The 23,123-nt window shown below is 43.8% G+C and overlaps 1 protein-coding gene across 12 annotated transcripts in view; it reads right to left on the reverse strand.

The window, feature by feature from the left end:
• Window positions 1–23,123, reverse strand: part of LCORL (ligand dependent nuclear receptor corepressor like) — a 182,967-nt gene that overhangs the window by 95,664 nt on the left and 64,180 nt on the right. For all 12 annotated transcript variants that reach the window (XM_030565402.1, XM_030565399.1, XM_030565395.1 and 9 more), the window contains exon 2: window positions 19,996–20,061. In XM_030565402.1, the coding sequence (XP_030421262.1) occupies window positions 19,996–20,061 (66 nt within the window). The remainder of the gene's footprint in view (window positions 1–19,995; window positions 20,062–23,123) is intronic.

Below are 23,123 nucleotides of genomic sequence, written 5' to 3' on the forward strand. Positions count from 1 at the left end.
GACCAAACTTAGAAACATTTTCACTTAGCCAGATAAGTAGCCATAGTAGACGGCTTCCTATTATCTAGCAAGACCTGGAGTACTTGCTCTGAACAGGCTTGCTTCTCTGAGTTCAATCATGCTGCTTCCATGTGATCAGGTGAAGGACCCCAAGGTTTGTGTGGAGTAAATAGCTGTGATCTTGTGAGATCAGGTCTGGGCAGAGGGAGAGGGGCAGTGGGGCACTTCTGGCAAGTCTAGTAGCATGCCAAACCAGTGTTGGCATGATCATGCTGGATCTACAAAAATTAATACTCCCCTTGTCCCATTTGAAGGGCCTTGTGCATCAGAGGAACTGAAGGAAATGCAAAGAATAGGAGCTCTGTCCATGGAAGCAGGAAGGCATCTGAAAGGGAGCCTGGGCTGTGACAGAGCAGAGAGCAAAACTGTTTGCATTTCCTGTTCTGCCTGGCTGCGAACAGGTATACCAGGGGAAATCCCCACTTCTGGAAGATGAAACTGGTGACCTCTGGGTGAAGGGACCACTCATGGTGAGAGGAGAAAGATGTGCTGAGGTTATCTGCTGGAGAGTCCAGGGTTCCCATAAGATGGGTAGCCTTGAGGTGAACGGAGTGCTTCACACAAAAGTCCCACAGTTGGACGTCCTCCTGACACAGGATGGAGAAGTGCGCTCCTCCCTGTTTGCTGATGTAGAACATGGCTAAAATGTTTTCTCTAAGAACTTGTACTACTTTTCCTGTGATCTGGGGAAGCAACACTTGGCAAACTAAGCAGACTGCTCTGAGCTTTGATGTGTGCGTGTAGAGAGAACTCTTCCTGGGACCCCAGGCCCTGTGTCCTGAGGTGTTCAAGGTGAGCTCCCCAACCTAGATTGGAAACTAGGGATACTGAAGACTGGGGGAGGGTGTGACAAAGGGAATGCCTGCACTAATTAATTGACTATGGGTCCTTCCACCAGTTGACAGAAATGAGGACCAGAGAGGGAACTATAAGCACCAAGTCTAAGTAGTGTCTCTTCGGCGAGTACATCAAGGCCAAAACACATCTGCAGGGGTCTGAGGTGCGGCCTTGCATGTCATATCAAGTAAGTGTATGCAGCCATGTGCCCCCAAAGGGTTGGCCTTAATCCTGGATATCTGATGTGACATTGTCTGGAATCGAGCCTCTGGAATATAGGCTCTGGCCTAGGTTAAGTCTAGGATTGCCCAGAGAAATTCTATTATCTGTATTGGAACAAGAGTAGACTTTTGATCATTTATCAACAGGCCCAGTGTTTGATAGATCGTTTGGAGCAGGCTGATTCTGTTCTTTACTTGAGCCTCTGAGCGGCCCTCAGTCAGCCAGTTGCTGAGGTATGGGTAGACTTGGACACCACACCTTCTGAGGAAGGCCGCTACCGCCGCCATGCCTTTCGTAATAACTGAAGGGGCTGCAGACAGACCAAAAGGGAGAATTGCTAACGGGTCTGGCTTATAATAAACCTAAGGAACCTTCTGTGGCCTCGGAAGATGAAAATGTGGAAAGGCATCCTTCAGGTCAAGGGCAGCAGATCAGTTCCCTGGATCTAGGGAGGGAATGATGGAGACCAGGAAGACCATGCAGAACCTCAGTTTCTTGAGATAACTGTTGAGGTAGCGCAGGTCCAGGCTGGGTCAAAGATTAGGATTAGGAAATATTGTGTGTACAACCCCTTCCGTCTCAAGTTTTGAGGAAACTCCTCCAGAGCTCCCACCTATAGGAGGGCTTGTACTTCTTGGGCAAGCAGTTGCTCATGAGAAGGGGCCCTGAAATGGATGGGAGGGAGGAGTGGAAGACACTTGAAGGGTTTAACTACCCACCACTGTACTCAGCATCCAGTGGTCGAGGTAACAAAGAACCAAACTGGGGTGAAGTGGGAGAATCAGTCAAAAAACAATAAGGAGGCACTATCTGATGCAGAAACTGATATAGAGCCCTTGGGTGCACCTTCAAAAGTTCTGTTTGGGGCTTCCCGAATATCTGAGACACTCCGGTAGTGCGGCTGAGGTGAACAGGGATGGTTGCCAACGTTTATAACCCCAGTTCCTTTTCTTGAGCAGATCCTGTCTCTGTGGTGGTGCCAAGAAGTGGGCCAGTTGCTGGAACCTGAAATGTTTCTTCGAAGAAACTGGAGAATAGAAGCTTAGTGATCTGAGGGTAGACCTGGAAATCTTCAGACCATGGAACTTTGCATGTCCGTTTCCTCTGAGAAAAGAGAGGTATCTTCTAATGGGAGGTCTTGGATACACTGTTAAACCTCCAGTGGGGGTCCCAAAGACTGAAGCCATTAGCTTTGCCTCATGACAAATGAGGAAGTCATTGTTCTGGCTGCTATGTCAATTGTGTCCAGGGCTGCCTGGAGTGAAGCTCTGGCTATGTTGTTTCCTTCCTCTAATAGGGCAGAAAAAACTCTTGCCTGGAGTTCTGAGGCAGCAAGTCTTAAAATTTCTCCAGAGATTCCCAAATGTTGTAATCATACCTCCAAAGCAGGATTTGCTGGTTAGAAATACAAAGCTAGAACCCTCCAGTCAAATAAATTTTTCTGCCAAGCAGGTCTAGCCTCTTTAAGTCCTTCTAATTGGGTATAGTGCTTGACTGGTCTTGTCTGTCCCTCTCATTGGCCACTGTCATCACTAGGTAACCCGAAGTCGGGTAAGCACGTACATATTGGTGCCTCATGGCCAGCATATAGTATTTTTTCTCTGCCCTCTGAAGAGGGAGGGAGAAAAGATAGGGTCTGCCAAAGGGATCTGACTGGACCCATAACAGCCTTGTTGATGGGTAGGCCACTTTAGATGGGGCTGCTGCAGTCAAAATATCAATAAGGCTATTATCCTCTTTAGAAGTTCCCGATGGGCTCTAAAGTCATCTTGTGACAGTGAGCCACTCAGTCCCAAGATTGCTTCACCTGGAGGGGGAGGAGGAAGAGGCCTGGGCCAGGTGGGGGGCTTCCTCCTGTTCTTCAGCCCTTGTTAGGTCTCCTGGACCCACATCTTCTTTCTTTGTACCACAGTCTGGGTTAGGTGCTGAACGGACCAGGGCAGGGGCCCTCCTTTTGGATGTGACCGAGTAGTGCCTGTGGAACAGTGGTCCCAGTACCAGGGGAAATCCCCAAAGACTCCAGAATAGCCAGTGGACCTGGATCATCCACTGTCCTCCAGGCCAGTGCTGGTGGGATGTAGAATGGGTAGCAGTGGCAGATCTTAGGCTGGGTGAAGGGATCCATCTCTGACTCCAAAGAAGAGTCCTCCTGCGCTGACCATGGGGGAATGGTACTCTCTGCTTCTGCCCGTCAGTGCCTAGGAACCAGTGCCAGATCAGGGAACACCTCATCCATATAAGAGCATAATAATGGCTATACTAGGTCAGACCAAAGGTCCATCTAGCCCAGTATCCTGTCTTCCAACAGTGCTCAATGCCAGGTGCTTCAGAGGGAATGAACAAAACAGGTAATCATCAAGTTCAAGTGATCCATATCCCTATTGCCCATTCCCAGTTTATGGTAAACAGAGGCTAGGGACACAGTCCCTGCCCATCCTGGTTACCAGCCATTGAGGGACCTATCCTCCATGATTTTATCTAGTTCTTTTTTGAACCCTTTTATAGTTTTGGCCTTCACAATATCCTCTGGCAAGCAGTTCCACAAGTTGACTCTGTGTTGTGTGAAGAAATACTTCCTTTTGTTTGTTTTAAACCTGCTGCCTATTAATTTCATTAACTGACCCCTAGTTCCTGTGTTATGAGGAAGAAATAACACTTCCTTATTTACTTTCTACACACCAGTCATGATTTTAGACCTTTATCATTCCCCCTTTAGTCGTCTCTTTTCCAAGCTGCAAAGCCCTAGTCTTATTAATAGCGCCTCATATGGAAACTGTTCCATACCCCTCAACATTTTTGTGGCCCTTTTCTGAATCTTTTCAAATATATATCTTTTTTGAGATGGGGTGTGTGATGTCATTCCATATTCTTTATGAAAATATGCATATGACATGAATATGACATAACTAAGCTACTTTATGCAAGATTGGTCATGTGAGATATCATTGGAAAGGTTATGATTTACTGAATACAATTATCTAATTTGTATGCCTGTATCATTTCTTTATCTGAAGTTAGGAATATTGACTATGTATCTATAGTTCAACTATATTACTTCAGGTAATGCCCCCTGCTAACACTTCAGGTACAACAATGAAAAACTCCGACAGTGCTGATGGCCCATCAACAAGAGACAGTGGTCTGTAAAAGAGCTTAGCCTTCCTGTGAAGAATGGCTACAGGAGCCATACAGAGACATGTGCCCATGTCACCTGATACTGGAACCCATCTTGAATTCTGTACTTTTCCATGAGAAGTTGGAGGGGGGAGGGAGGACAAACTAGGAAACAAAGGACTCCCGCCTTATGCAAATCCTATTTAAGGGTGGGGAGTGAGGTAATCCAGGTCGTCAGTTCTCCCCTGCTACTCCACCCAAGATGACTGCTGGAAACAACTAAGACTAAACTGGAGGGAAGAACTGGACCCAGGCTGGAAGGGCATCTGGCCTGTGAAGATTATCCGAATTCCATTTAAGGTGAAGAATTTACACGTAACCAGTTTCTTTAGTGTATTAAACTTAAGATTGTGTGCTCTGTTTTATTTTCTTAGTAATCTGCCTTGTTCTGTCTGCTACCTCCTTAACTTCTTAAAATACACCTGTTATATTCAATACATTTATTTCTGATTTATAACATAACCTAGTTTATGTAATTTCAAACTGGGGAGCAAAAAGTTGTGCATACCCTCCTCCACATTGATGGAAGAGGCAAATTTAATGGGTTTGTACTCCACTGGGGAGTGGATATCCAGGTGCTGTGGCAAGCCCCGTCCGCTGAGCTTTCTCAGAGCGGATCTCTGTCTCTCTGTGCAGCTGGCTGTGGTCCTGCCTCTGTGCTTGGTTTGAAAAGGTGGCGGAGCCTGGCTCAGCAAGACAGGTTAAAAGGGACCCATGCTGGCAGAACAAGTAGACCCAGTGGCATCTCTGCACATCAGGTGGCTTCCAAGGGGTTCAACCTGTCACAGGGCGACCACATCTTCATGCAATATTTAAGACATAGGAGTACCATGGATTATGGAGGCCATATGATATTTTCTGTTTTATCCCTTTCTTAACAATTCCTTAACATTAGCTTTTTTGACTGATGCTGCACATTGAGCAGATGTTTTCAGAGAACTGTCCAAATGACTCCAAGATCTTTCTTGAGTAGTAACAGATAATTTGGACCCCCATCATTTTATATGTATAGTTGGGATTAAGTTTTCCAATGTGCATTACTTTTCATTTGTCAACACTGAATTTCATCTGCCATTTTGTTGCCCAGTCACCCAGTTTTGTGTGAGTCCTTCGGAACTCTTTGCAGTCTGCTTTGGACTTAACTATCTTGAGTAGTTTTGTATCATCTGCAAATTTTGCCACCTCACTGTTTACCCATTTTTCCAGATCTTTTATGAATATGTTGAATAGTACTGGTCCCAGTATCAATCCCTGTGCGACACCACTATTTACCTCTCTCTACTCTGAAAACTGACCATTTATTTTTACCATTCGTTTCCTATCTTTTAACCAGTTACTGATCCATGAGAGGACCTTCCTTCTTATCTCATTCTCTCGTAGATGACAGAAAGACCAATTTGACTCTGGCAGATAGCGAGGGTCCCAGTGCTGGATAAGAGCTTGGAGCCCCATGCCCCGTTCTGCTCGTTGTGCTCATCGGAGGTTGTCTCATTGGGGTTAGCAGTACTAGGAGTGATTAGTAAGTCCCTGAATGCTGTGAAGGCCTTTGAGGTGGAAGGCACTGCAATCACTTCCTGGTGTTGGCGGGAGGTCTGGTACCAAACTCAACAGCCCCTGCAAACGGGGCACAGTTGATAGTTTCTCTAGGGAATAGGGGGGATGGAGAAGTGGTGCAAGGCAGGTAGCACTCTGCTGCCATCCCCATTTGTCCTCTCTCAGCACCAAGGAGTGTCATTTCTCAGACTAGTATCAGAGGGGTAGCCGTGTTAGTCTGGATCTGTAAAAGCAGCAGAGAGTCCTGTTGCACCTTACAGACTAACAGACGTTTTGGCGCATGAGTTTTCGTGGGTGAATACCCACTTCGTTGGATGCATGTCACACATGCATCCGATGAAGTGGGTATTCACCCACGAAAGCTCATGCGCCAAAACTTCTGTTAGTCTATAAGGTGCCAAAGGACTCATCCCGGATTTCTCAGACTGCTGCTTCTTATGTTTCTTCCTCAGCACTGGAGATGGAGAAAGGTGCTGAGAAATGTGCAGTGCCAGACGGGTGCTTCAACCAAAGCCAAGGTGCTTGGAGACGAATCCAATCAGCTTGGCTCCGGTCTAAGTGCAGTTTCTGTTAGGACAGCCCTCAGTCTAATTTTCCTGTCTTTCTTCATACAAGGCTTAAAGTCTCGACAGATTTGACTGTGCAGTTGTATGGGAGCCTCTCCTAAACATGTCAGATCACTGAAGCGTGAGGTCACTGACCAGAACAGACTTGCCATAGGAGACAAGGTTTGAAGCCTGGGTACTGAGGTAGGCCCCACTCAGGACTGAAGGGAGCCCCTCTAATGCTAAGAGAGGGGAACTATCTACACTAATATTATTTACTCTACTACTAAACTAATACTCAAATTAAGCTAAAGAGAAAACCATTGAATAATGCCGTGCCGAAGCACAGAGTTGTTCCAGCAACTGTCACAGGTGGTAAGAAGGAACTGAGAGGGTGCAGAGCCAACAGTGCCCCTTACAGCATGGCACCAAAGGGTGCTGGAGCTGACCCAATGGATACCACTAAGGGAAAAATCTCTGGCAATGGGGCACATGGTTGGTGCACACCTCAGGTGAAATGGACATGAGCAAGTACTAGAAGAAGTACTTCTCATGTGTTTCTTACAACACCCCTGCACATACACCCCAGAATGATGTTTCCTTTTTGTTTTTTGGCAACAGTATTACATTGATAACTCATATTTAGTTTGTGATTCACTATAAAACCAGACCCTTTTCTGCAGTAAGAACACAAGAATAGCCACACTGGATCAGACCAAAAGTCCATCTAGCCCAGTATCCTGGTTCCAACAGTGGCCAACGCCAGGTGCTCCAGAGGGAAAGAACAGAACCGATAATCATCAAGTGATCCATCCCATCGTCCATTCCCAGCTTCTGGCAAACAGAGGCTAGGGCCACCATTCCTGCACATTCTGGTTAATAGCCATCGATGGATCTATCCTCCATGAATGGGAAATGGAAAATGACTGCCTAATACTCCCACCTAGGTAGCCATTTCCCATTTTGTATTTGTGCAATCTATTATTCCTTCCTAAGTGTAGTACTTGGAATTTGTCCTTATTGAATTTAGTCGTATTTCATTCAGATCATTTCGCCAGTTGGTCAAAATCATTTTGAATTCTAATACTGTCCTCCAAAGAGCCTACAACCTCTCCCAGCTTGGTGTTGTCTGCAGATTTTATAAGTCTACTCTCTATGCCATTATCCAAATCATTTATGAAGATATTGGATAGAACCGGAACCAGGACAGATTCTTGGAGGACCCCGCTCCATATGCTCTTTCACCCCAATTGTGAACCATTGATAACTACTCCAAATATGGTTTTCCAGGCAGTTGTGCACCTTTCTTATAGTAGGGTCATCTAGGCTATATTTCTCTAGTTTGTTTATAAGAAGTTCATGTGAGACCGTATCAAAAGCCTTATTAAAGTCGAGGTATAGCACATCACTGCTTCCCTCCAATCCACAAGGCTTGTTACCCTGCCAAAGAGGATATTAGAATACCATATATTTTGACATGATTAACACCAAAAAAAGGAAAGCTAGGAGGTAGTCTGTCAGTTGGATGTGATGACAGGCCTTTAGGTGGCTTGTGACTGCCTACAAAATCAAAATTCAAACAGAGTACACTATGTAGAAACATGCGAAGGTGTTAAGAATACTGTTGGGGCCAAACAAAGTCACAATCAGAATAAAGTGTTTATCATCACACTCCGGTGACAGATCACCTCTGATCTTCCCTGATAAGGTGAGTATTCTTTCCTTAAAAAAAAAAAATCTGAATATTTCTGACTGTGAGGTGAGCGCTTAAAGCCTTTTGTACTTTGTTAAAAATGTAGTCCAAGTGCCCTGCCAGGAAGCTTCTTCCCCTTTCCCCGCTTTATGAGTATAGGATGACTGAATGACAGACCCAAGAGAAAGGATTAGAGAGACAAGGTGGGTGAGGTAATATCTTTTATAGGATCAACTTCCAATAAGACACTTTGTCTCTTTAATATCCTGGGACCAACATGGCTACAACTACACTGCATAAATCAAGAGAAAGGATAATTTTTATCTCCTTTGCCATAGTGAGACTACACTAAACAGACTCTTCTCAGCTGCACAGAAGACCTTTGTGATTCTTCTAAAACTCTGTATGAAAGCATGAAGAATACAACCAAAGATACCTGTGCCAGAGATAACTATCTTCTATTCTGTATCACCAACATGAAAGTAGTCTGACTCCTCAAGATTCGTTACCCAGGTTTACTCATATAGTCTCTAAGTTTTGGAAGAAAGCCCAGTAAGAGCCTTTTTTCCACAGCTCAAAATGGCATTTTTCCATGAAAGATAGGCAATTTCCCTGGGCTAACTGCTAGCTCATTGAATTGGAATACACAGTACTCCTGGGGAAATTCTGCATCACTGCATATGTGCAGAATATATGCTCTCCCACAGATTTCTTTGCTTCACTGCAGAAAAAATGACTTGTGATGGAGAAGCAAAGGGAAGAGTGGTCACGTCCCCCTCCCTGGCAGCGCAGGCAGCTCTGTCCCTCTCGCTCACTTTTGTGGCACTCTCGGTGTGTAGGGGCAGGGCTTCAGGATACTTCTGAGGAGGGAGTAGTGGGGCAGCCTCTGTCCTCTCAGGCAGAGCAGTATACTCCTGGGGGAATGCCGCACCATTGCGCAATGCAGAATTCTGCTGAAATTAACATGCACGCAGAATTTCCTTTCCCCCACAGTAATGGGCTGCAGTGCTGCTAGCTGTCACTAGACCTGGCAGAGCCCAACTCACACATAGAAGACACTGCTGGGAGAAGGGAGAGGGAGCTAGAGGGTTCCTGGCAGCTGCAGTTCCCAGCATGTCCTGAGGGAATGAAAGGACGGCGCACAGGAAACTCCAAGCATGCCTGGTACCAAACATCAGGGGACTGCTGCTGGGCTCGAGGGAGGGGTATCTGGGCTGAGAGTCCTGAGGCTAGGCTCTGGGATGAAGGGGGGTTGAGTGTATTAAATGGGGGGACCATGGCTGGGCTCTGAGGGGGAAGTGTCTGGTGGATGGGAAGGGGATAGAGAAACAAGAACTGGATTGTCATAGGGATTTCTTTAACTCTCTACTCCTGGGGGAATTTGTGTGTGTATCTGTATTGTACAGACATATTTGCTGACAGGTATTTTGAAATAAATTACCAAAATGATTGAAACTGGCATGATTATGTAGTGTTATTTTGACAAATAAAATTTACAGAATTTTAAAATATTCTCTGCAGATTTTTTTTGGGGGGGCGGGCACAGAATGCCCCCAGGAGTAACTCAGCATCTAAATGTATCCCAGTGTCTCAAGTCATTGTCCCAGAAAACTACTATAATTTTGATCAGCCTACCTTACTACAGAAAGGCAATTATATCCAGACTATGAGGATCAGAAAAACAGCTGATGGGTCCCCCAAACAGAAAGTATTTTCTGTTAACCATCTTTGAGATGGAAAGGGCAGTATGAGGATGATGACACAGCTGTTTCACCCAAAGAAGGTGGAATATTCACTGTCATGTTTTCTAAGAGAGGAGTGTATTACAGGTTGTGCTGGTAGCGTCTTAATGCCCAATTTCATCTCAACTCTGAACAATACATTGTCTTCCAGGCTAACAGGGTTTTAACTTAAGTGCAATATTTGTGGAATTTTTTTTTTTCCAGGCATAGATTTTAAGTAGAAAAGCATTTTCCCTCTTTGGATTTTCTTAGATTTGACAAACCATTCTGCATTAATATCAACATGAATTCTTTAATACTTCCTTGAAATTTCCTATTTGCTTCCAGCATCTGGCAGTTGACTTGAAAGTTTAAATCTGCCTAGAAGAACATATATCCAAATGAAGTGTTTCAAGTATTTCTTTATTCGTTTTATGGTACACTAAAGTCAATGATATCAAGTATCAGGGGGTAGCCCTGTTAGTCTGTATTCACAAAGATGTGGTGTGGTGTGTAGCTGCTGGTGATTATTTGCTTCAGGTTGGGGGGCTGTCTGTAAGCAAGGACTGGCCTGCCTCCCAAGGTCTGTAAGAGTGAGAGATCATTTTCCAGGATAGGTTGTAGATCATAGACAACACTAACCCAGAAACCAATCCCTGTAGAAAAACCTCGTTGCCTACTCTGTCCCTGTATCTACTCTAGCAACACCATCAGAGGACCCAACCACATCAGCGACACCATCAAGGGCTCATTCACCTGTATGTCTACTAAAGTTATATATGCCATCATGTGCCAGCAATGCCCCTTGCCATGTACATTGGCCAAAACAGACAGTCCCTATGTACAAGAATAAATGGACGCAAATCAGAGATCAGGAATGGTAATATACAGAAGTCAGTAGGAGAACATTTCAATGTCCCTGGACATTCTACAACAGATTTAAAAGTAGCTATACTTGAATCAAAAATACTTCACAAACAGACTTCAAAGAGAAACAGCAGAACTAAAATTCACTTGCAAATTTAACACCATTAATTTGGGCTTGAATAGGGACTGGAAGTAGCTGGCTCATTACAAAAGCAGCTTTGCCTCTCCTGGAATTGACACCTCCTCATCTATTATTGGGAGTGGACTACATCCACCCTGATCAAATTGGCCCTGTCAACAGTGGTTCTCCATTTGTGAGGTAACTCCCTTTTCTTCATGTGTCATCATATAATGCCTGCATCTGTAATTTTCACTCCATGCATCTGAAGAAGTGAGGTATTTTACCCACGAAAGTTTATGCCCAAATAAATCTGTTAGTCTTTAAGGTGCCACCGGACTTCTTGTTGTTAAAAAGTCAATGATGATAGCATAAAAGGTTTCCAACATTATCAAAATAAACTGTTTGAATTGCTTTTATGGCAAAATCACCATTAAACTTTGGGTGCTGAAATATGAACAGAACATGATCGTGAAGACTGGCAGGAAAGCCTGGAATAGGAAATGTAAATCTTTATCCTCACAGCTATGTTTTGATTAACATAATGGCATCAAAATTGTCTCACTCCCAGTTCAAAAGACAGTGGCACTCAATTACAAATGTGATCTTCATGAATCCAAAGACAGTGATTTTCTGTACTGTCTGAGATAAGCATGAAGATTTTCTATCTTGCTACTAAACAGTTCTTAATGTTTACCTGTTACATTATGAAATGTATCTGTTTTTATTACATAGCCCATTCAACCGCTTGTTTTTTTAACACTTCTTTCAACTTTAGGCATGCCGAGTCAAATAAATGCATAAAAACACACTTGCAGTATCAATCAGCAGTTTCCACATTTACAACAGTTAGAATGACAAATAGTATTAAATTTCCAAGCTTGAGTTGACTAAAAAAAATAAGATGGACTAGCCAGCTTTCTATAGGACAACTAGCGGTTTTGCTGCTCACGTTTATGATTTAATGTAAACTAGGAGTATGGGTGGACAACTGTGTGCTGAGATGAGGGGCTTTGTGTGTTTGAGATTACTTCGTGTGTTGTTTGGATTGTTTTATGGATAATTGTACTTGGGGATACTGCATTGTGCTGTACAGGTGGCAAATCAACATTTGAAGAAGGGAAGGTTCCTTACCTGTGACTGGAGGTTCTTCAAGATGGGTGGTCCAATTTGCATTCCATTGAGGGTTACGTGCGTGTGTTATGCACCTGGAGCTGGAGCTTTTGAAAGTAGTATCGTTTGGCAGTCTGCGGATGTGCCCTTGTATGATGAGAATGTGGCGATAGTGGATAGCTGGTAAGAACACGTGGCATACTTTGTTTATGTGCATCCTGACCTCTCATGTGGTCCAGGTGCCTTGTGTCATGTGATCTTCCATGTGAGCACCCCAGGATGCAAGTGATATGTATCATTATTGTCACTTGGCGAAGATGGGAGAAAGGGAAACCTGGAGCATACTTGTAGTGGGTCTGGCCACCACCAAAGTGAGGAGATGACTTCCACTGAGATGTTGAGTGTAGTGTCCATGGATTGGTGTATAACAGAATAGGTCTTTTGTAGCCATTGCTGTAGACAGAGAAGGGGCAAGCAGGTAAAAGGTGTAACATACATGCACACTGCCATGTGCCCAAGGAGGGAAAAGCAGGCCCTGGCCAAAACCAAAAGATTTGGCCCAGTAGGTTCTGAAATCAATCCCATAGTAGATAAGCTCATGTGGAGGCCACGTCAATGCAAGCGTCTATGAATTCCAAGGACCAAGTAGTGTGAAAAAGTTGATTTTTTGACACTAATGCTCACTCCTAGAGGAGAGGAGTAGAAGAAACTGGAATGTCAAGCTTGTCTTCCCTTACCTGGATGACTGACCGCGGTCCAAAGAGGAAGATCAAGATTTTCCTAACATTGGAGGTGAGCTGTTACCACAAATAAAACCTTTGTGAAGACTCATGGAGTGGTTCTAAGTTCAAATGGGAGAACCCTGTACTGGAAATTCAAGGTCCCACCTTGAACCTCGGGAATCTTCAGTGGGCAGGGGTGTATGTCAATATGGAAGTAGGCATCTTGCATATCTATGCCGTAAACCATATGCCTTTTTCTAGCAAAAGAATGATGGCTGCAAGCATGACCTTATGGAATTCTGACTTGAAAATCCAGAGGTTGAGGAGTCGGAAATCCAAAACTGGTCTCCATCACCCCTTCTTCTTGGGTAGCAGGAAGTAGTTGGAATAGAACCCCCGTGTCCTGAAAGACTGAAGAGACTGGTTCCACTGCTCCTCTCTGCAGGAAGGAGTCCACCTCTGGAGCAAGAATACTGTCATGAGAGTGATCTCTGGGGGGTGGCTGGGAGGAAGCTGCGAAGGAGGCATTGTCAAACACAGCCTCTCCAAAACAAATGATGTCCAAGACGCACTTGACTGTTGTTATAGTTCTCCATGCTGGTTGAAAGAGTTTAAGATAACTCACAAAAGAGGTGGATGGTAGGAACGTTGGTATATGGAATGGTTGACGGCTCTCTAGTCGCACTCAGAAATACCATTTTCATGACAATTGAGTGTGTTGTGCATAGGTCTGTGTTGCCAGAACAGGCGGACTGATTCTGTGTACCAGAGAGCACTCTGAAGAGGCTCCTAGGCAGTAGAAATGTGGTGATCTATACCTTTGGCGTGGTGGTAGGTGATAAAAAATTTTCTTTGGTGCCGGTGTATAAATGCCCAAGAATTGTAAGGTGGCTCTAGAGTTTTTAGTAAGTGTAATGGGTAGTCAGTTTTCTTGTTCAAGAGGTGTGACTCAACAAGAAGGTCTTATATTGTGTTCTGCACCTTTCTAGGGAAACATGTGGAATGTAACCAGGATTCCCTCCTCATGACAATTCCTATTGCTAATACGCATGAGGACATGTCCACTGAATCAACTGCAGCCTGAAGTATGGACCTGGAGACCAGCTTGCCTTCCTATAAAATTGCCTGGAAACAATTACATCCTGCTGGGTAACCTGTCTGCAAATTCTTTCATCCAGCCATAGGGAAGGGGATATATCAGTGGTTTGAGCATTGGCCTGCTAAACCCAGGGTTGTGAGTTCAATCGTTGATGGGGCCATTTAGGGATCTGGGGCAAAAATTTTTCTGGGGATTGATCCTGCTTTGAGCAGGGAGTTGGACTAGATGACTTCCTGAGAACCCTTCCAATCCTGAGATTCTATGACTCTAAGTCATACTTGACTATCAGTGCCAAGTAGTCAGAAATCTGGAACTGCAGTCCAGCCAAGGAGAAGATCTTTCAACCCATAAGGTCCAGTCTCTTACCTTCCCTGTGTGCCAGGGTGCAGCATAGGTGTTGTTTGGTCCACTCCAATGAAGCCTGTATCACCAAGAAATTAGGTGGATGATGTGAAAACAAAAATTCTGACCTCTTGGGGGGACATAATATCTTTTCTCGGCCCTTTCAGAGTCAGTACGCATATGGCTAGGGTACGCCACATGGTGCGTGCCAGTTGAAGAATGGCCTCATTGATCTGTAGAGCCACCCTTGCTGGTACTGATGTGTGCAGAATGTCTAGTAACTGACGCTGATTGTCCTGCACCTCTTCTAGTGGGATTCCAAGAGCAGTGGCTATACTCCACAGCAGCTCTTGAAACGGTCGGTAGTCATCTGGTGGGGAGGAAGAAGTCAATGACATGGCAGGGTCTGGAGACAATGACAGGAGTCTTTCCAGATCCACCGGTACCATCAGAGCCAGGCTAATCGGTGCATTGTCTAACTCCATTTCTGAATATCTCTCGGACAAAGGTTGTGTGGGCGACGTCGAGGAGTTCTCCCAAAATGAACAGGACTGCTCTGAAGGCGAATACTGAAGCCATGAGCTCCAATATGGCCAACTCAGTTGATCCTGCTGTTGTGACCCCTGCGCCCAAGGAGCCGGGTACCACTTTTGCCTTACCTACGAAGTGGGGAACTGCAGGGTGCCGTCAGAACCCTTCAGTAGTCATGCTTCCAGAACGGGAGTGGCAGGCAGGTGAATGTTCGTATCCTCAGAATCGGCGGAATCAGACCTCCGCAAATGGCAGTGCTGATGGAGCCATTAGAACAGGGTGTGTCAGAGCGTAGGCAGCAGATAAGCACAGTGAAGCACGCAGAGACCTCAGTCTCTCTAAAGCAAATAGCTTGTGGGGGCCAGGGATACCTCCGAGTCTCCCCAGAGTCAGTGGTATGTGGTTTGTTGATGGGAACAGAACAAGTAAAGGCATCAGTCTCGGAAAAGACATTTCTTGGGATGCCAGCAGAGCTGAAGTAGGCAGAGCATAAGTGTCTGAGATCAGTGTCAACGTATCTAGTGAGTGGTTCAGCCTTTTGTTGCTTTTGTGAGCCCTGGAATGCGTCGTTCCTCTGGGGTTGGATTTTGTGGACAGTGCAACGTCTTTCTTGGATTTGGAGGAAGACTTACTGTCATGCTTCTGAGACTCGTGGGTAGGCCATGGTGCGGACTCCATAGCACTGGTACCAGCAGCGCCAGACAGAAGTTGTACAGTAGGAGGTGCAATCTCAGGTTGCTCAGACCAATGTACAGTGCGGGTTCCCCAGCTAGGATCCGATTTCAATCCCTTGTCAGCTTCCATTAAGTGCTTTTTGAGGCGAAGAACTTGGCTTTCCCACACATGGGCAGGGAAGGAGAGGCAGATACTGCACCTGAATGTGACGTGGGGTTCCTCCAAACAGTAGAAACAGCACTGGTACTGGTTGCAGATGGAAAACAAGCAAACGCAGGAAGCACAGATTTTGAATCCTAGTGTCTTCGGCATAATTCACTACCCAGGCCCAGGTAATGGCGGAGGGGAAAGACTGGTTGGCAGGAAAACCACCAAAGTGGCATCCCATGTCCTTAGCCCTATCAACTACTATGAAACTAGAAATTACCTATAAAGAACAATAAAATCCTAACTATGAATAAGGATAGAATCAATTTTTCTAAAATTTGTTGAAAATGCACATTAAGGACGAGATGGCAACAGAACCTCTGAATCAGACCATGAGGTGGTGAGAAGGAACTGAGGACACTGGTGGTCTGCCCCATCTTGCCCTTTATTGCCTCGGGTGAAACAAGGCAATACAAGGGTACAAGTGTGGACTACTTTCAAAAGCTCTGGCTCTGGGCACGTGCACATAACCCTCAGTGGAATACAATAGAGATGATCCCTCAAAGAAGAATGACTGATTACTTGGCCCAACTGTCACAATCTGTGCAGTCTCCTTCACATCTCTGACTCATTACAACCAATGAAACTGTTGCATACAAATCAGATGAGACTAAGGGTGGTGATTAATTGAGTTGCATCTGATGTGCAATGGTCTAGGACAGTTGGCATAGAGAGATACATGACTTACCGTTTTATTACATATAGATTTCAGACAATGCCTACTTTGCAGAACTTTCTAGGTTATCACAAATCAAGTCCCATGAAGTTTTCCACCCACAAAACATGTACCCCCCCATCTCAATTAATCAATTACTCCATCCCAATCCACTTCCTATAGCAGGGATAGGCAACCTATGGCACAGGTGCTGAAGACGGCATGCAAGCTGATTTTCAGAAGCATTCACACTGCCCGGGTCCTGGCCACCGGTCTGGAGGGCTCTGCATTTTGATTTAATCTTAAATGAAGCTTCTTAAACATTCTGAAACCTTATTTACTTTACATATAACAATAGTCTAGTTATATACACCTCTACCTCGATATAACGTGACCTGATAAAACACGAATTCGGATATAACATGGTAAAGCAGTGCTCCAAGGGGGGGCAAGGCTGCGCACTCTAGTGGATCAAAGCAAGTTCAATATAATGCGGTTTCACCTATAATGCAGTAAGATTTTTTGGCTCCCAAGGACAGCGTTATAGTAAGGTAGAGGTGTATTATAGATTTATAGAAAGAGACCTTCTAAAAGGGTTAAAATGTATTACTGGCACGCAAAACTTTAAATTAGAGTGAATAAATGAAGATTCGGCACACCACTTCTGAAAGGTTGCCGACCCCTGTCCTATAGCATTGTTACTGTTTTCTAATAGGCATAGCAAGAAGATTGATGTTCTCATCACTTCCCCTTTTAACTTTTTAAAACAGTTAAGTTTCCATTTGGTGGATGAAAGTAAAGCATAGTATTTCTAGTATCACAAAGCTTTCAAGTGTTATGTTCTTGCAAATACTCCAGAATGACACAAAATAACACCCCCCCCCCAAAAAAAAACCCAAAACAGACACCCATCACCGCCTTCCTCAGAAAAATCCAAGATTTTTTTTTAAATACCTAAAGGAGGAAAAAGTGTTTTCCCCTCCACAGTTTCTCCTCTATCTGCAAAAGAAGATAGCAAAGCAAAAAAAGACAAATACCTGATACAGCATCAAGTGAACCAACTGATTTGTTTAGCAAAAGTAATGCTGCTGGAGTTTGGGGCCAAGAGGTTCTCTAATGGATTGGGGGAAAAAAGGCAAGAAAAGCTTGTTAATTAAAATAAAGAAAGATCCAGCTGGACCATGTAAAGAATAATGAAGCTGACTACTGATATAGTCAGACACTGATATGTTCAATAGTTGGTGAGTGAAGGAACATGAAGTCTGAGGGACTCAATTGATTCAAGAAGCCTCAAACTCCTCCAAGCATCAGTGCTTTGATATTACTCAAAAGAATGAATTTATTGATTCTAAACATAAAACTAACAATAGAAGAAAGAAGAGTTGAAGCCATGTTGGTCCCAGAATATCACAGACAAGGTGGCTGTGGTAATATATTTTACTGGACCAGCTACTGTTGGTGAGAGAGACAAGCTTTTGAGCTTACAAAGAGCTCGTCGTCAGGCCTGAGAAACTTGCTTAGGCTATCATAGCAAAATACAAGATGGAAAGAGACTGTTTAAGTTGGTCCAATAAAAAATATTACCTCACCCACCTTGTCCCTCTAATACAAAGAGCTAAGACACCAATTCAGCAAGGTATTTAAGCATGAGTTAAAGTACCTTGCTGAATTGAGCCCCAGGAGAAGAGGCAAAAATGCAATGTCATTCAAAGCTATGACGTGGAACTAGTCAGTTGTAACCAGGAGTTCCATTGCTAAAGGACAGTCGGAAAGACTCTGACCAGTGAAGCAATGGATGTGAACTGAGTACCTCAAGCAAGCATAAGATGACCGCTAATGTGTTCATCTATGTAGAACTTGGAGTCAAAGGGAGCTCTTGCCAAACCTCTTGGATGCCACTGCAATACCAATAAACAGTTTTTTAAAAAATATATAGTCAGAGGGCATCCCAGTCTGACTCCTTCCCTTTCCCTTACTACAGCTGATCGGGCAGTTCCTTGGTTTAGTGTGCTGCCACAGTAGCAGATGTGGCATGAACCCAGAAGGGGTGTCAAGCATATAGCCCAGGGGTTCAGAACAGTGATTCAGGCATCCTGCCAAAATGACAGAAAATGGCAATTTAATAATGTATCTCAGCCAAATCTGAGTGGAATTTCATGGGACACAGAAAAGGCACTTCTGCAGTCCAAGGGAATTCTCAATGTCAAATATCAAATGCTTATTGCAAACGAGGGAGATACGAGACCTTTTCAAAGAAAAGATTACAAATTTTTTTTAATGGAAAGTGTTAGACAAGCTAAATAGAGGGGTCACTACCAACTTCCCCATTAATATATCCCATATACATAAATGCACCAATTATGTAGCAGTGAGATCTGTCATGTAGATCATCATGTTCCTTTACCTGCATCATCTGTATTCTACCCATTATCCCAATACTACTAACATTCCATGCTTCTGAACTGCTTTCAATCAACTTACAAATAAACTATAAAAAGGTTTTTCTTCCTTCTATGCCCCAAATTTAAAAATTCCAGTGCCCAAGGAATATTCAAATCTTGGATCACTAATAGGTTTAAAATCCAGTCTCTTGTGCCCACTAGTAATTCTGTCTAGAAAAGGAGTGCTTTATACCATTAGAAAGCCAGGAATTCTCCCTTCCCTTTCCAAATGATGAAGTGTATTTGTTTCCACCACAGTACACAGTAATCAGTTAGAATTGTATCAGACCTAAAACTGTAACATTATTCTGGAAAAGTTATTTTTTAGGAACATGTAAATATTACATAAACATTTTATAATCACTTTGATGGCACACCTGGCTTTACAGATGGTGGTAACACAAAAAACTGTATCAACAAAAATTCTAACAATTTTTTTTTAAAAATTTCCCTGAATAAAAAAGTGAGACACAAATGCAAAAGATATAAAATGATGGAACACTGTAAAAGATTTTACTACCAAAATGATTTACATAACTTAATCATGGATTTGCCACCTTTGAATTCATTCCAATGAAGCTTTTATACCATGCTACACACTACATCTATCTCACACATTGCCAATAATTTAACACTTCTGACACTGTCAGTAACAAATTGTGAGGCAATGAAAGGTAAGGCAAGGGAAAAGATTTTGAGTAATAAAAAAAGTTTTTTTCAATAAATTATGAAAATTGACTTGACAGTGTCCTTTCTTTTTAAAAATTCAGGCAAGCTCATGTAGGCTTCCCCTGTGCTGTTTTAGTAAGAAACCATTAACATGGCACCATCATTTACTAACATCACACCACAAGATACATTTTCCTATCAACTTGAATTTAAAAAAAATAATTAACTGTTTAGTTATTCCAGCATAACTCTGCAAACTTGGAAAAAGATGAGGTTACATGGATGCTAGAAGATGACTGTATTATAAAAATTTGCTTAGCCTCTTGAGTAAGTGATTATGCAAAATCAATAGCTGTTGAGAACCACCTAATTCCTAATTAATTCTGATAGCAACAGTGTCAGAGAACTAAGCTGTTTTCCTTCCTTTCTGAAAGTTGCTCACAAAAAGAAAGTTAATAAGGGATACAGTATTCCAGAAAAGAAAATCTTTCCTGTGCCAGATACTTAGGGATGCCTAGTTAATCCAGGCACTTCATTACTAACAAGTTCCAGCTACTAATTCTGTATATGTACAGAAAGTATGAGGATGAGAAGGAGGTTAAGATGAAAAAATGCACTAGAGAAAACACAATGAAGTTTCACAGTTTCAGATTTCCTTCTCAGACTTCTAAGAATGCTTAAAAATAAATTTTCTAATTAAAAGAAAAGCTAGCAAATAAAACCCAGTGCACTAAATACAGGGTCATTTACCTTCAAATAAACTGAGGTCTCTTCGTAGCCTTGGTCCATAAAGCCCTTCTAAAATACTTTCAAAACCTGAAAACAAAAGAAACATTTAAAATGGAGAACAAAACTCTTTACCTCAAAATAAACCAACCAACCAACACAAAAGCCCCAACTAGGCAAATACTTTTTAAACATATGTAGCGACTAAAAATTGTTACAATTTACCGGGTAGAAATATTTTTTCCTTTATCTATAGTGCCGTTCAACAGAATTAGAAGATCAACCTAAGACAAGGCAATTGCCATCTGTACTGAATCAGCCTATTAAGCCATGCCCCAACAACCTTATCAGATTTAAAAATAACTACAAGGAATCTTAAAGGTGAGACGATTAACTTCATAGCTTGACCACAAATGAAGAAGTAGTTTCCTTTTATTGAGAGGTAGGCTCCTCTATGACAAAAATGTGAGCTTCAAAATATAAGGTTCTCAACTTTGATCTTCAGAATTATATAATTACAGTATGCATTCTAATACTATGAATTTCTACAAATGTAGCAACTATGAACTTTTCTAGACTAATGCAAAGCTTGTTTCCTTTTTTTGAATTATAGCTAAAATTATATAATAGTGCACTACTTGAGGGGAAAGGGGAGAAAGCTCTCCCAAGAATTCTTCCTAGTCTCACACAAAAATGTTTTAAAATTAAAGATGAAACAAATCAAAATATTTTCAAGATTCACCAGTTTACTTTAGGCATCTGGAAATATCAATCACATAGGACTACAATGGAAGAAAATATGATGTGTCAGGAGGCAACTGACACGAGGAAACAGAAGAGGTTGTTCAAGTCTACTGCTGGAAATAGGGGAGGAGTTTCCAACACTGTGTTGGAGTGGCAAGAGGGAGTCTTTAGCCTGGTCTATACTACAGGGTTAGGTCGAATTTAGCCGCGTTAGGTCTATTTAAAAAATGACTGCGTCCACACAACCAACCCCATTCCATCGACTTAAAGGGCTCTTAAAATCGATTTCTGTTCTTCTCCCCGAGGGGAGTAGCGCTAAAATCGACCTTGCTGAGTCGAATCTGCGGTAGTGCAGATGCAAATTGACGGTATTAGCCTCCGGGAGCTATCCCAGAGTGCTCCATTGTGACCGCTCTGGACAATGCTTTGAATTCCCATTCACTAGCCAGGTACACAGGAAAAGCACCGGGAACTATCAAATTTCATTTCCTGTTTGGTCAGCATGGAACTCCGCAGCATAGCTGACCATGCAGTCCCCCCAGAATCGTGAGTGTAGAATGTCTCTACGCTTCCCCCATCATCTAAAAAACAAAACAAAAAACCACACTCGTGATGACGTTTTCCAAGCTGATGCAGTCCTCCTGAGCTGATAGGGCATAGCTTAATGCATGGAGGCATTCAATGGCAGAGGCCAGGAAAGAATTAAGAAAGCGGGAAGAACGGAGGCAGGACATGATGCTGAGGCCAATGGGGGAGCAAATGGACATGATGAAGCGTCTGTTGGGGGAGCAAATGGAAATGATGAAGTGTCTGTTGGAGCTGCAGGAAAGCCCACAAGAGCGCAGATCCCTGCTGCATCCACTGTATAACCGCCTACCCTCCTTCCCATGTTCCACAGCCTCCTCACCCAGACGTCCGAGAATGCGTCGGGGAGGCTCTGGGCAACCAGCCACTCCACTGCAGAGGATGACCCAAGCAACAGAAGGCTACAACTCAAACTGCTTATTGTAGCCACACTACGAATCAAACAACGTGGCCTCATCCTTCCCTCCTTCCCCACCCCACCTTGTCCACTATCTCATTTTTTTTTAAATAAAGAAAGAATGCATGGTTTCAAAACAATAGTTACTTTATATCAAAGGGGGGGGAGGGTGGTTGGCTTACAGGGAATTAAAATCAACAAGGGAGGTGGATTTGCATCAAGGAGAAACACACACACACAACTGTCACACCGAAGCCTGGCCAGTCATGAAACTGTTTTTCAAAGCCTCTCTGATGCGCAGCGCGCCTTGCTGTGCTCTTCTAATTGTTCTAGTGTTAGCTGCTCAAAATCAGATGCCAGGCGATTTGCCTCAACCTCCCACCCCTCCATAAACGTCTCCCCCTCACTCTCACAGATATTATGGAGCACACAGCAATAACCATGGGAATGCTGGTTGCGCTGAGGTCTGACCTAGTCAGCAAACAGCGCCAGCGAGCTTTTAAACATCCGAAGGCACATACCACCATTCTCCACTTGCCCAACCTATAGTTGAACTGCTCCTTACTACTGTCCAGGCTTCATGAGCCATGGGAGCCAGGGGCAGGTGCAACTGCATGGTGCTGCTGCTGAATCTCCATGAGACAAAACTTAAGAAAGAGAACGAGCTGAAGTGTCTGGCTCCCATTCGGTACTCCAAGAGGAGGATGGCCATGTCTGTCCAGGCGCCCATGATCGACCTCACTGAGGAAGATTCCAAGGAGTCCTCCCAGAGCAGCAGTACCATGTCTGCCAGCAGCACCCAGGACCAGAACAGATCCCCCGAGCTCGTCACTGGGGAGCAGGAGAGTAGAGTTGCACGGGAAGTGGTGGAATACCAAGATAGGTAAGATTTTGGAATTGGGGAGCTCATGGGGGGCGAAGATCAAGCGCTTCTCCTAGTGGCCTGCAATCATTGTCTCCTACAGAGACACATTCAAATGTCAGGCAATCTCCGGAAATGCACTGGGTGCAATGGTTTGGGGATGGGAAGTTCTCCAAGGTTTCAGCAGACAAGCTAGTGGGTCTGATGGCTTTTAGGCAGCATTTCAACCACTCCACATTTAATAAGCTGGTCTCCAATCAATGAGCTGTACACCATGCCCTGGAGATTGCTAGGAGCCGGCCAGGGAAGACCTTCCCAGAACCCAGAGCCAAGCGTCTAAAGACTAACTTCTGCAACAACAGCAAGGAGTGGGTGGACGACGACCAAAGCAGAGAGCAGATGGTTTCCGAAGTCACAAACTACAACAGGAGCTTTGAAGACAGTTGTTTATCATGCGGAAGAAAAAACCCAGACACATTCCACCTGCTGTTTGAGGGGGGCCTTTCCCAGACTTGCCGGGATCGATTCCTGGAGCTCTTCTACATATATGATGAGGACAGGTAC

The sequence above is a fragment of the Gopherus evgoodei genome, chromosome 5 (assembly GCF_007399415.2).
Source record: "Gopherus evgoodei ecotype Sinaloan lineage chromosome 5, rGopEvg1_v1.p, whole genome shotgun sequence".
In the NCBI taxonomy this organism is placed as follows: Eukaryota; Metazoa; Chordata; order Testudines; family Testudinidae; genus Gopherus; species Gopherus evgoodei.